At 41.2% G+C, this 14,388-nt stretch overlaps 1 protein-coding gene across 1 annotated transcript in view; it reads right to left on the bottom strand.

Moving 5' to 3' along the window:
- NEB (nebulin) overlaps window positions 1-14,388 on the bottom strand; it is a 125,399-nt gene that overhangs the window by 57,556 nt on the left and 53,455 nt on the right. The window contains exons 52-73 of the mRNA XM_086465409.1: window positions 14,230-14,334; window positions 13,415-13,522; window positions 12,548-12,859; window positions 11,922-12,125; window positions 11,365-11,469; window positions 10,758-10,865; window positions 9,517-9,828; window positions 8,878-9,081; window positions 8,144-8,248; window positions 7,858-7,965; window positions 7,200-7,511; window positions 6,518-6,721; window positions 6,209-6,313; window positions 4,454-4,561; window positions 3,967-4,278; window positions 3,297-3,500; window positions 2,988-3,092; window positions 2,742-2,849; window positions 2,255-2,566; window positions 1,043-1,246; window positions 714-818; window positions 82-186 (exon numbers count right to left, since the gene is read on the bottom strand). Of these exons, the coding sequence (XP_086321535.1) occupies window positions 82-186; window positions 714-818; window positions 1,043-1,246; window positions 2,255-2,566; window positions 2,742-2,849; window positions 2,988-3,092; window positions 3,297-3,500; window positions 3,967-4,278; window positions 4,454-4,561; window positions 6,209-6,313; window positions 6,518-6,721; window positions 7,200-7,511; window positions 7,858-7,965; window positions 8,144-8,248; window positions 8,878-9,081; window positions 9,517-9,828; window positions 10,758-10,865; window positions 11,365-11,469; window positions 11,922-12,125; window positions 12,548-12,859; window positions 13,415-13,522; window positions 14,230-14,334 (3,855 nt within the window). The remainder of the gene's footprint in view (window positions 1-81; window positions 187-713; window positions 819-1,042; window positions 1,247-2,254; window positions 2,567-2,741; window positions 2,850-2,987; window positions 3,093-3,296; window positions 3,501-3,966; window positions 4,279-4,453; window positions 4,562-6,208; window positions 6,314-6,517; window positions 6,722-7,199; window positions 7,512-7,857; window positions 7,966-8,143; window positions 8,249-8,877; window positions 9,082-9,516; window positions 9,829-10,757; window positions 10,866-11,364; window positions 11,470-11,921; window positions 12,126-12,547; window positions 12,860-13,414; window positions 13,523-14,229; window positions 14,335-14,388) is intronic.

Here is a 14,388-nt window from a genome sequence, read left to right as displayed (position 1 = left end):
GCAAAGACCACCATTACTAACAGTTATCATGAAATAGCTCGTAAAGCGTGTGAAGAGCTAGATGCTTCTTTTGGCACTTACATCACTAGCAATCTCTCTGGAAGCTTTGGCTGCCTTGATTGGGATGGCATCTGCTCTCAAATCATAACTTATCTTCAACTCATCCCAAGCTTCTTTATACAGTTTCTGAAAAGACAGCAAAACGTCACTCATACACTAAGTAGTCTGGCATTTCCCATTAAAAAGGAACACAGAGTTTACTGCCATTTGTTTGCTGAAATACCATGAGATATTTTTTTTTGTGCACTACTTCTGCTCCTAGCCATAAATACTGCGGCAAATCTCACTGCCTTTCAAATATCTACAGTACCCGCAACACCAGTTTTGCAACCTATACGGCATAGAGAAGTGTTTGTAAAGTTTAGAAAAAAATCATATGCCTTGGGCTCTAGTACATTTCAATAAAATATGACCTCAACGGTGCACGATATTAATTGTTGAACAGCTGCATGCAAGCATTTGTTTTAAAATGTCTAAATGCTTTAAGAATACTCAGTAGAGGGAAGGGAACGTTGCAAGCCCTGTAAGAGGACAGACTTCAGTGAGATTCATCTGACAATCTTCAACTTTGTAAGTAACATCTTAGAACGTCAAAATTCACAGGATACACATACTGGTTTATAGAAATGTAGAACATAGAATGATAAGCATACCTGGCTATAATTAGCAGCATTAGTCTTGGCTAGGTTGATTTCAGGTGTGTCTGGCATAATATGGATCATAGTCTTGTCCTTTTCCCAGGCTTCTTTGTACTTAGGCTGTTAAAATAATTCATTTTATGATATTGTAATGATGGAATTTCACTTGTCAATAACATAATATCCCATAAGTCCCTCCTGAATTATTATCTCTAAAAAATAAAACGTCTGGAAAAGCATTAAACTCGACTTAAAATACCACTGCTGGATTTTATATTTTAGCAGTGAGACTTCTCTTTAAGCATTTATAGCCCCCAAACAACTTCAAGAACGTTGCAACTTACAATGCTGACTTGTTCGGCATTCACTTTAGCTAGCACAACGTCTGGAGAATCCACAACACTGGTGTACTTCAGGCTCTCGATAGGTGTACGATAGACGTTGTCGCTCAGGAGATCCTGGGCATGCTTCACCCTCCGAACATCCGGAGAGTCATTAGGCAGCCAGCCGATTCCACGGAGCCACTCTAGGTCTGCCTTATAGACAGCCTATAAGAGACATGGTCAGAAAAGGAAAACCTTGTATTTAAAATGACTGTCTTAATTATTTTAAACTATACAAAACAGTATATGTTTTAGAAAATGTCAAACCAGCTAGAGCTAGATTAATCCTTTTTATATACAAGAGATGTTCAGTGTCATAAGTAAAATACAATCTGGGAACCAGGTTTTAAGTAGTTCATTTCTTAAACAGTACATTCTAAACCTTGTGAAGTTAAATAGAGGGGAAACAACAGAATTGCTGTTAATGAAGATGACTATTAAGGTCTTAAAACAGTCTTCCTGTCCCCTCCTCTAGCCACTTCAACAATTTACAAGTCCAAACAAAAAAAACAAGCTGCCCACCAGGAAATCTGACAAAAAGGAGGGGCGGAAAAAAAAAAGGTTACAGGGTAACGGGGACTAGAGCTAACTCCATAACTCCTAAGCGGTATCAGGCGAAATTATTTAAGTTTTAATCAAGCAAATCCTTCGGCAAAGAACACGAACCTCACTTCTGAAGCTCACCATTGAAACAGAGGAAAAGTGACCAACGTTGACTGATAGGTAGAAAAGGCAAGTCAGGAAATCAGCTGCACTGACTCCTCCTGCTTTGAAGTCAGCCACTAAAACACCTTACCCGCTATCTTACATAATTCTTGCAATTAAATAAATTTCCAGCAGGAGCAGCAAAAGCTACCCAATCCCGAAGTAGCAAACAGATGTTATAAGTCACATCAAAGTAAGGCAGACAAATCCTTCATCCCCTCCAAATCTCAATACTCCAAAAGCATACGTAACACAGCAGATACCAACTAAAGCTTTCATAAGATTTAGGGGTGATGATAAAACTTTTTGAAGGATGAAAAAGAGCAGATAAGAGCAGTAACATGAAAAACTGAAGAAAACAGTGCAAAGGTACATCCTTTGTGACTGTATCGTACCAAACCATCAGAATAAGGCTATAATATATTAAATAGCAACAGTAGTCACTGTCACGTGTCTACACATACGCACATCACTCTGTAGGTCATAGGCCTTCCTCGCGTGGATCACGTCGTTCTGGTCGGGCAGGCAGGTCCACTGGTGAAGGTAGTGGCGGTAGTCAACGTCACTGACCAGCGTCTGGCACTCCTTGGCTGCCTGCACCGACATCGCATCCGCATGGATGTGGACCTGGGCCTTGGAGTCGTGGTACGCCTTCCTGTAGAGCCGGTCGTTCTGCAGCAGCATGGCACGCGCAGCCCACGACAGCTTGGGATCCTCCTTGGCAGTTCGGCACCCGATGTAGTGGCCCTTCTGCTTCTCGTGCGTCTCTTTGTACTTGTACTGGAAATGCAGGAACAACGTAAGCACCCGCCCACCGCCCACCTGAGCGTGGCGAACGAATAAAGGGCTTTCAGCTTCCCAAACTGTGCAGCCTTTGAACTGAACTTCACTCAGTTCTGCTCAGCTGGACACAGGAGGAGGCAGGCGCAGCAAGCACATTAAGAGAGGACTGTACCTCACTAGCAATGTCTCTGGAAGCCTTGGCGTGTTTGATGGGAATGGCATCAGCTCTTAAGTCGTAGCTTTTTGCCTTGACCTCATCCCAGGCCTTCTGATAATGTTTCTGCAATGACAAATAATCACCCTTGTTACGCGCAGTCAAGACTCTCCAATAGCAATGCACTTCCTTAAAACCTACTCTGGAAGAGCATTTGTCATAGTCTTAATTTAATAAAGCTTCATAATGATTTTATTGCCTTACATTGCTGATGTTGAGAGCGTTGACTTTGGACTGCAGCATTACAGGAGTATCGGAAGGTACGGAAACCTGCGTCTTATCTCTGTCCCAGGCTTCACGATACAGATGCTAAGGAGAAAGGAAGCACAACTACATTTCACTATGGCCTGAACACTGAAAAAAACCCCAAACAAACCACCAACAGGAATTCTTTGGCAATTCGGACTTGCAATACTTTCCAACTAGTCACGCCCACGGTAGAAATTCTACTCTCCACCACAAAGAAAAGGAATGACTTCACATAAATGAAAGGTCAGTGGGAGGGAAGCTTACGTCGCTGATCTGCAAGGCATTGATCTTAGCCTGGACGACGTCTGGCGTGTCAGTAATGCTGGTGAACTTCATCTCCTCCGGCCGCGTGCGGTACAACCTCTCGTTCAGGAGTTCCTGGGCTTTCTTGGCTTTGACCACATCCACAGAACCTTCCGTCAACCAGCCGATGCCTCGCAACCATTCCAGGTCCGACTTGTACACGTTCTACAAAGAAGCCAAGGCTTACTGACATGGCAGAGACAAACTCTGCACGCAGAGAGGGTTTGTTCAAGGCTTGCCCCAAGCTCCTTCTTGCACAGTGACGCAGCAAGCAGTCAACGAGCCTGTGGGGTACCAGCTCCTTCCCACACACAGCTAAAGCTCCGATCTGCACAGCAGCAAAGACACTGTTAAAGGTACTTGCCACATGCAGACCAGTGCTGTCATCTGCACGCAAACATTGTGCAGCAGAGATAAAAAACATCAGAAGCATATGCTTCCCTTCCCCATAAACCGCCTGGAGTACTTCTGGCCTCCAGGCTTAAAACACTACTGATTGGGAATGGAGCATCCAGATGGATCAAAATAAACACATCAGGACTGACTGCAGGCTCAGGATATTTGCAGTCACTGACAAACAGAGCCTCACACAGCTGCCAGAAAGCCTTGCTACAGGTACTTTCTCACTCACATCGCTCTGTAGGTCATAGGCCTTCCTCGCGTGGATCACGTCGTTCTGGTCAGGCAGGCAGGTCCACTGGTGAAGGTAGTGGCGGTAGTCAACGTCACTGACCAGCGTCTGGCACTCCTTGGCTGCCTGCACCGACATCGCATCCGCATGGATGTGGACCTGGGCCTTGGAGTCGTGGTACGCCTTCCTGTAGAGCCGGTCGTTCTGCAGCAGCATGGCACGCGCAGCCCACGACAGCTTGGGATCCTCCTTGGCAGTTCGGCACCCGATGTAGTGGCCCTTCTGCTTCTCGTGCGTCTCTTTGTACTTGTACTGGAAATGCAGGAACAACGTAAGCACCCGCCCACCGCCCACCTGAGCGTGGCGAACGAATAAAGGGCTTTCAGCTTCCCAAACTGTGCAGCCTTTGAACTGAACTTCACTCAGTTCTGCTCAGCTGGACACAGGAGGTGGCAGGCGCAGCAAGCACATTAAGAGAGGACTGTACCTCACTAGCAATGTCTCTGGAAGCCTTGGCGTGTTTGATGGGAATGGCATCAGCTCTTAAGTCGTAGCTTTTTGCCTTGACCTCATCCCAGGCCTTCTGATAATGTTTCTGCAATGACAAATAATCACCCTTGTTACACGGAGCCAAGACTCTCCAATACCGATGCGTTTTCTTAAAAACAGCTCCCTTGGAATTAACAGCCTGGGTGCTCTGTTTGCCCCCTCTAACTGGCAGGGTTACGGTAACGATCCCGGCAAGTATCTTAACAGAAAACTCATGACTTAGAAGTTAAAGCAGGTGCAATACCCAAACACAGAGAGGTGGCTGGAATACTCCTGAAAACACATCCCTACATCCCCTCTAACAGACTGCTGCTGACCACATGCATGAGCTCATTGCACAGGCCCCAAACAGGCGTTCCAACTGACGGAGAGCAGACCTCCATGACCAACATTGAATTGTGCATGACCCTACAACAGTCAGAGGTTCTGCTCACACACACCTGATCGCAGGGTCATAGCTAGTGGGAAGAAAACCTCTGTGCTACTGACAAAACGTATCCAGACCCTACTTAAGTTATAAAGCCTCCTGACAGTGGCTAGAGACTTCTTTCTGTATCAGGCTTTTTCCATCCTATCAAGAAAGAGAGTGTAGGCAGAGGCTCAGTCCATTTACGAGACTGAAGAGAAACCAAAGTGCTTTCATGTGTCTAGAGACACCCAACCTGTCCAAGACATCAAGCCCAAGAAGATGAGGACTCCTTCTTTAACGGCATCTTGGTCCACAGAGGCTTGGTCAGCCCAGATGGCAACTTGGTCATTAGTACAAGTGGACAAATGATGCCCTTTTTGGTTTGTTTTTGATGACTGTTAAAATTCAGGAACTGAATGCTATTGCAGGTCAGACTACAAGGAATGCAAAAAAAAAAAACCAACCCCAAAACAGTAAATAAAGCACGAGCAAGACAAAAACACAGGAAGTGAAATGTCTGTTGGAATAGCACTTGAAATATTTCACAACTAATTAAATCACATCAGGTACTTGTGTTAAATATTTTTCAAACTATCAACATCAAGAAAGGCTGGGAGTAAATACTGTTTACAAGCAAAACTCCAGTCAAGTCCTGCTGAAAATGCAAAATGGGAAATGTTTCCAGCTTTACAGAAGCCCCAGCGTGTTAGTTCCGTAAAACTGGTGAATGAAACAACACAAATCTGCAGAAAAAGTCAGGATTGATAAGTCTACAGATGCCAACAACTCCTCCATGGAAAGTATTTGCCAGTTTTTGTCAAAGGGAGGAAGAACTGTGTGGAATTACACACTGAAGTTTGGAGTTTGCTCATGAACACACAACCTATCCAAGCAAGGCAGGCAACTCCATGAGTCACTCCCTCGGGAATCTGCACAGTTTAGGATGAAAGGCATCAGAGCACTGGCAAGCTCCACGGAAGCAGTTCCATCAATCTCACATTCACACGGACTGAGGGAGAATACAATGGCACGGATTCCAGATCAACACCTTGGGCCTCCTTGCTTAATGCATGCCTGGTTCATAAACAACGCTCATAGGTTCGTCAACAGCACACTCTGCAGAAGGACCCCCTAGATGTACTCTACAGTTTGCAATGCAAGCACACTAGGAGATAGCATTAGAAAAACCACCATCTACAGCAAAATCTACAGGCCAAAAAAATGGTAAAACAATTGTCGCTGAATTTAGTAACAGTTCATGTGCATATCATTTTATTGCCTTACATTGCTGATGTTGAGAGCGTTGACTTTGGACTGCAGCATTACAGGAGTATCGGAAGGTACGGAAACCTGCGTCTTATCTCTGTCCCAGGCTTCACGATACAGACGCTAGGGAGAAAGGAAGCACAACGACATTTCACTATGGCCTGAACACTGAAAAAAAAAAAGAAAAAACACCACCAAACCACCAACAGGAATTCTTTGGTAATTCCGACTTGCAACACTTTCCAACCAGTCACGCCCACGGTAGAAATTCTACTCTCCACCACAAAGAACAGCAATAAATGAAAGGTCAGTGAGAGGGAAGCTTACGTCGCTGATCTGCAAAGCATTGATCTTAGCCTGGACGACATCTGGCGCGTCAGTAATGCTGGTGAACTTCATCTCCTCCGGCCGCGTGCGGTACAACCTCTCGTTCAGGAGTTCCTGGGCTTTCTTGGCTTTGACCACATCCACAGAACCTTCCGTCAACCAGCCGATGCCTCGCAACCATTCCAGGTCCGACTTGTACACGTTCTACAAAGAAGCCAAGGCTTACTGACATGGCAGAGACAAACTCTGCACGCAGAGAGGGTTTGTTCAAGGCTTGCCCCAAGCTCCTTCTTGCACAGTGACACAGCAAGCAGTCAACGAGCCTGTGGGGTACCAGCTCCTTCCCACACACAGCTAAAGCTCCGATCTGCACAGCAGCAAAGACACTGTTAAAGGTACTTGCCACATGCAGACCAGTGCTGTCATCTGCACGCAAACCTCAAGCAAACATCCTGCAGAAGACTAAAACCCATGGCTTCCTGAGGAACCACCTGGAGTACTTCCGGCCCCCAGGCTGAAAACATGACTGATTGGGAACGGAGCATCCAGACGGATCAAAATAAACATACCAGGACGGATTGCAGGCTCAGGAACATGCATTGGAAAGGGTATTTGCAGTCACTGACAAACAGAGCCTCACACAGCTGCCAGAAAGCCTTGCTACGGGTACCCTCTCACTCACATCGCTCTGTAGGTCGTAGGCCTTCCTCGCGTGGATCACGTCGTTCTGGTCGGGCAGGCAGGTCCACTGGTGAAGGTAGTGGCGGTAGTCAACGTCACTGACCAGCGTCTGGCACTCCTTGGCTGCCTGCACCGACATCGCATCCGCATGGATGTGGACCTGGGCCTTGGAGTCGTGGTACGCCTTCCTGTAGAGCCGGTCGTTCTGCAGCAGCATGGCACGCGCAGCCCACGACAGCTTGGGATCCTCCTTGGCAGTTCGGCACCCGATGTAGTGGCCCTTCTGCTTCTCGTGCGTCTCTTTGTACTTGTACTAGAAATGTAAAAAGAAATATTTTTTAAAATAGTGAATCTGTGATGAATTTCCCATAATTTCATATTGCTACTGATCCCAAATATATTTTTTTATGTTATGAAATATACTCATTTAGACTTTAGAAATGCCTGATGCATTCTTGGTCCACGGCTTCTGTTTATTTTCATTGTAGTTTATTAGTTTCTGGTATCTGCTTAATGTCAGGATTTATTATTTGGTGAACTCTTTGTTAGTAGCCTTTCAAGATGAAGCTGATACACCATGGTTTTTATGTTGTACGTAGCTTGAGAACCAAGAATGAATTAGTAAGCTAACTGAAAACAAATGTAAAGGAAGAACATACGTCACTGGCAATATCTCTTGATGCCTTTGCACTTCGGATTGGAATTGCATCAGCTCTCATGTCATAACCCTTCTGTTTGGCCTCTTCCCAGGCTTGTATATAAAGTTTCTATGCAAAAGACAGGAGAAAATGGCTTCTCAATGTTCTGAGAGATGGATTTTCTATATTTCATAAATTTTTCTTAAAATTTTAAGGAATACATATTTTGGAAGACCTTCATGATCAAAGAAATGCTTACTTAATTTCTGAATTTCCATTACTTTAGTATATGTTTAAATGTTCTTACATGGCTAACATTAGCTGCATTGGCCTTCGCTAACAAAATAGTTGGTGTGTCAGGCATGACGTGAATTGAGGTTTTGTCTGCATCCCAGGCTTCTGTGTACAAACGCTAGAAGAGAGGAAGACACATTCCTTTAAGAATTTTCTTTATGTGTTTCATGACAGAAAGAGTGCAAATTTTAAAGCAGTACTTATCAAAAATATATGCATGATAAAAGAAAAAAAAAAAAGAAAAAGCCTCAGTATTCTGCTGCATCCTATCGTATAGCATGGTCATGGCACCACTACCTCTGCACATACCCTAGCACCTTGCTGGAACATCTTTTCTGCAGGTTTCACTGTCTGGTCTAAGAACTGCAAAAGAATTAGCCTGTTCTGTCAGAGATGAGCTTTGTATGGTGAAGTAGCATTAACATAATAGAAAAAACATTCAAAACAAAAATTCAAAAATAGGATTTCAGCTGACATGGGAGGAAGAGGGGAATTCACCAAAATCTTTAGTAATACTCTTGAAAAACATGTGATTTAGATGAATTTTTTCTGGACATGTTTACTAAGTGTTCAGTTCAGGCACCGCCCTGAAATAGGAGCTTTCCTGTGCAAAGGCTGAATTTGGGGATTCATTCTCTCTAATTCCACCACAAAAGTGTTTAGTCTTACTTGGTATTTTGCATTTTTCACCTCATGAACAAGTTCTATTAGTAATACTAGTGATTTTGACCGAAAAAAACACCTCACCTTGTTCATTATCTCAGCATTTTGCTTGGCTAAAACCATGGCCAAAGAATCTGTCACACTAGTAAATTTAATTTGGTCTGCTGGTTGACGATACTTCCTTTCACTCAGGATTTCTCCAGCTTTCTTGGCTTTCTCAACCTCCATGGAACCAATGGGAACCCATCCAATGCCTCTCAGCCACTCCAGGTCTGATTTGTAAACAGCCTGAAAAACCATAAAAGTTCATTACATATGTGCAAGTGTGATCAAATATTAAAATAATTATAAATAAGCATATCCTAGTGTATATGAACAACTGTATGTATTTCTGCACGACAGCAGGACATGGTTTTGAAAACAATCGTTATTTTTGAAGATTTAGTAAAATAATTAGTAAATTACAAGTTATTTGCAAAATAACAAAAATAATAGAGTCATTGAAGAACTCCACAAATACCAGAGTTACACACAAGTTACATCTCAGACTAAGGACTGAGAAAATAGGATTAAACATAAATTTGATGATACAATATTAAAGATTTCACCTCTATTAACATGTCTGATGCAAGCAACAATAGCATATTATATATCTTTAAAAATTTATATTGTACAAGACCCAGCATATTTAATTATGTATTACAAATGTAACGATTTGCTCACATCACTCTGCAGATCATAGGCCTTCTTGGCATGGATGACATCGTTCTGGTCTGGCAGGCAGATCCACTGATGCAGAATGTGGCGGTAATCAATGTCACTGACCAGCTCCTGACACTTCTTGGCCAACACGATGCCCAGCATGTCCACTGGGCTGCTGAAGTGAGTCTTGGTCTTCTCAAAGGCTTTCTTGTACTCCCTGTCACTCTGGATCTTGGCGACGTGCATCGACCACATCATCTTCGGATCATCCTCTATGTTCCGGGCCCCTATGTGGTGGCCCAGCTGCTTGCGATAGCCTTCCTTGTACTTGTACTGAAATAAAATATAGTCATATTCACATGGTATATTTATAAATCAATAAATAATTCACACAGTTCAACATATAATTAATATTTTCTTTAAAGAAAATCATTATGTAGGTCTTTCTACTATTTTTTGAATTCTCACATACAAAGGATTTTTATTACAGATACCATTACCACCGATTTATATATTATACTTTCAATTAACTAAACATTTAACGTCACTTACTAACATCCATACAAACTTATTCCACATTCTTTTTCTACTAAGATTAAAATGTGAAGATTAACTTATTTTAAAAGCTTATTACAAAACACCTTGATGAAGATAGCCTGAGTTGGTCTTAATACTGACAGTTTCAGCATCAATCTTGACAGAACAACACAGAGCATAAACAACCACTATCCTCTGTCCTTTAATAATCTTTCCTCACACCAGAAGCAAAACCTGTCATAGTCATTCCATATTTTTTTCCTGTTTTTGTATTCAGACATCTTGAATTTCACTATGAGACTTCAACAGAACTATTCTAAATTGTTGTTTTCCTGAGGAAAGAACTTTTAGAATTGATTTACTAATCTATCTATCTCAGGGAGAGATTTTAAAGCATTTCCTATTTTGAATCAGAGATTAATTTGACTATCTAGCATAGAATCATATGCCTTATTGATCATCCTACTTGAGCATCCACAGAACTATTACAGGGGGCCTAGAAATAATCCTCATAATTAGTTTAAGTATTTATTACTGTGATATATACCTCATGCATTAAAATATCAGCTACCCATTCCTTTCACGTACTAAAGGCATGCAGCAGAATCACTAGATTTCAATATTATCTATTCTATAAACTTAAGGTATTACATTAACAATGGAACAAACATTCTGATTCTTTTCCATTACCAAATCCAAAGAGATATGACAAAAAACCTTCTTACATCACTGGCAATCTCTCTGGAAGCTTTGGCAGCTTGAATAGGGATGGCATCAAAACGCAAATCATGACCCTTCTTCTTTGACTCCTCCAAAGCTAGTTTGTACATTTTCTGTAAGAACATTCACATTTTTGTTTCAAAACCAAAATTACACTTCAGTTAAGGACATTGAGATTTCAAACAAATGAAGTCCCTAAACAATATTGTTAACGTTCAAGACAACTTAAGTAGCTGAACACAGCTATATCTCCTCTAGAAAACAAAAAACCCACAGGTTTCAAAGGTCTTGTAATTGTATTGTAGACACTTGGAAACTCAAAGTCATTTAGGGAAGGCAAAGAAAGTAGTACTCTAAAAGTTAAATTATTTATTTCTATACCTTGCTCCAGAAATAATTTCTTGTTTATGGCAGATAATATATTTTAAAAGGCCAATTAGATACCCAGGAGATAAATTCTAGCAAAAGAACAACTCTCATTTTAGCAGTGGAGCTGGCGATTTGTGAAACTAAATAACTAGACAATATTACAACGTTAATTAAAAGTCAGAGATGACAAAATTGTACCTGTCAGAAATATGTTAATTCTCTCAACTCCTCAGTTTTACTCACCTGACTATAGTTTAATTGGTTTTGTTTAGCTAGCAGGATTTCTGGCGTGTCAGGCATGACATGAACCATGGTCTTATCTTTATTCCACGCTTCAGTGTATAAACGCTAAGAATGAATACAAGAGGTAAATATTGCATTGCAAAACAAGTTGGTATCTCATTAATCAGGTAAACCATAGAGCATACTAGGTAAAATTATGGGAAATATAGCATGGCTAAACATAGAGCTACCATTATTAAAAAGGTAATTTATCAGAGGAAATTTAACGACACTTAGAAAACTGCCACATTGCTTCAGAACAATGAAGAAACCGAAGCATTATTACTGCTCACTGCACAGACATGTCAAAGAGCGAAATGTAACATGCAGAATACCATGATAAAGTGGAGCCTTCCATCACCTGGCCTAATAGTTTTCTTTGAAAGAAACGGAGCACACCATTTGAAAATACATCATCTCTGAACCTCAGCATTACTGGTGACCATCGCACTTCTAGTCCTGTCTCCAGGGTTTACACACAGACTGCTGACGTGGCACCTAACCAAACCAAGACTCACCTTATTCATTGTCTCTGCATTCTGCTTGGCCAAGACCATCTCTACAGAATCAGTGACACTAGTGAACTGGATCGTGTCCGGAGGTTGACGGTATAATTTATCGCTCAAGATCTCTCCCGCCTTCTTGGCTTTTTCAACCTCCAAGGAACCAATTGGGACCCAACCAATGCCTCGTAACCACTCAAGGTCAGACTTGTAGCAGTTCTATCGCAAAAAAGAAACAACCAACCAACCACAGGTTATTCTAGTAAGAATAATGCAATTTACACTGTGCATTTTTTCACAGCTAAGCAACCTCACTATCAACTTTTAATTCAAATAAATTCAGAACCCTACAGAAAATCTCCTAGAAAAAAAAATAACTGCACTTCATCTATGTTAAGAGTGAAACCATTATCCAAGTTTCACAGAATGGCAAATGAAAGTTCCATTCTGGAACCACAGAATTTAATTTAAATATCGATTAGTTAACATATCTTGTTGGAGATCAGCGTTTCAATTAGCCATGAAAATTAAAAATAAGTCTTGAAAATTTTGTTCCACCACGTCAATATGTGATGGCCTGGTCCACCTGTGTAAAATATCAAATATATTCCCCACCAAAAATTAAAGCAAAAAGAGCTCACATCACTCTGCAGATCATAGGCCTTCTTGGCATGGATGACATCGTTCTGGTCTGGCAGGCAGATCCACTGATGCAGAATGTGGCGGTAATCAATGTCACTGACCAGCTCCTGACATTTCTTGGCCAACACGATTCCCAGCATGTCCACTGGGCTGCTGAAGTGTGTCTTGGTCTTCTCAAAGGCTTTCTTGTACTCCCTGTCACTCTGGATCTTGGCGACGTGCATCGACCACATCATCTTCGGATCATCCTCTATGTTACGGGCCCCTATGTGGTGGCCCAGCTGCTTGCGATAGCCTTCCTTGTACTTGTACTGAAATATAAATCAAGATATTATATTTCTATATCACCTCTAAGTATCAGTCATTCATATTACATATTTCTAATAACAACTTTCCAAATTTCTCTATAATCTAGTCAAAAAAACCAAACTATCAAAGCAATTCTGGGGCTAATAACATGGATTCTTACAACACACTTTCGAGATTTGAGTTAGAACCCCAAATAGAGATTTTTAAAGTAAGTTTTTTCGAAAAAAAAAAAATCTTCACCAATATTAGCAAGAGACAATTATCTTACCAAATATATTTAATCCTTATTAAACATAACATACATGCAGTTAAGATTTAATTAAAAATACAGGTTTGAGCTATAAAATTAACATGATGGCAGCATTAGATTGTCCTTGTAGCTTCTCAATGTTCAATTTTTACAATTAGTCTTTAAATATACATAATAATTTGCTTCCAAAAATCTATTATTTGAGATCACAGTGTAATTGAAATGCCTTTTACAGAATCCAGCTGATAATTTTCAGGTTGCAGAGATCAGATGTCACCACACAAAGAAACAAAAAATATTTTCTTACATCACTGGCGATTTGTCTGGATGCTTTGGCAGCTTGAATGGGGATGGCATCACTTCTCAAGTCATAACCTTTCTTTTTTGCTTCCTCCATGGCCTGTTTGTAGAGTTTCTGTGTGAAGAAGTAAACGATGGGATACACGTAAGTAGGTTCCATATAACATATTTCATGCAAAACAAACTGCTTTTAGGTAGATCTAAAAAATTGTAGTAAGATTTTCTCTAAGCCAGCTTTATCTAACTTTCTTAACTTAAAGCCCCAGATCAGTAGCTGATACAAATTCATATCAAAGGAAGATCTTTGCTAAATACATTAGCTAACGATTTTTTTCTTTCAACACTTTAAATAACATAAAATTGTAGGCAATGTTAGAGATAAACTATCTTCTATACAAGTGGAGTAAAACTTACTTTTTAAAGCCACCTCTTACTGATGTGAATTTATTTGCCTAAACTAACATTGAACACTGGGATCACAGCTCTTCAGAATTGTGCTGGAAACTACCTTTTATTGGTATTTCCAGGTTGGAATTAATTTGTGCCTTCCCAACATTATACACACTGGCGGAAACGACTCCCAAAATCTCACTGGAGATACATAACTTCTCATGGGACTTACTCTCAATAGTGCTCACTGTTAGATGTATGCACCACTGTACAAATATGCAAGTGGTGTTTTTAAAGTCACAATTTTGAGAATATATTTTGGGAGTTACTTAAAGAAACAGACAGTATTGTCTATACAAGGTTTATCAGAACACTGATGACCCAGCCGTGAAACAGAGCAGTCAGTCACCTTTGGAGAGCTAACACACTCACCGCACTGTAGTTTTGCATGTTCTGTTTTGCCAGCGTGATTTCAGGTGTGTCAGGCATTATGTGGATTTGTGTCTTGTCTTTATCCCAGGCCTCAGTATATAACCGCTGCAGGAGAAATAACACATGTTAAAGGAGGGGAAAACAACCATGACTAATTGG

Source organism: Leptosomus discolor, chromosome 5 (genome assembly GCF_034619465.1).
Source record: "Leptosomus discolor isolate bLepDis1 chromosome 5, bLepDis1.hap2, whole genome shotgun sequence".
NCBI lineage: Eukaryota > Metazoa > Chordata > Aves > Leptosomiformes > Leptosomidae > Leptosomus > Leptosomus discolor.
The sequence above is the reverse complement of the archived record's forward strand: the minus strand, read 5'-3'. Positions and strand labels throughout refer to the sequence as shown.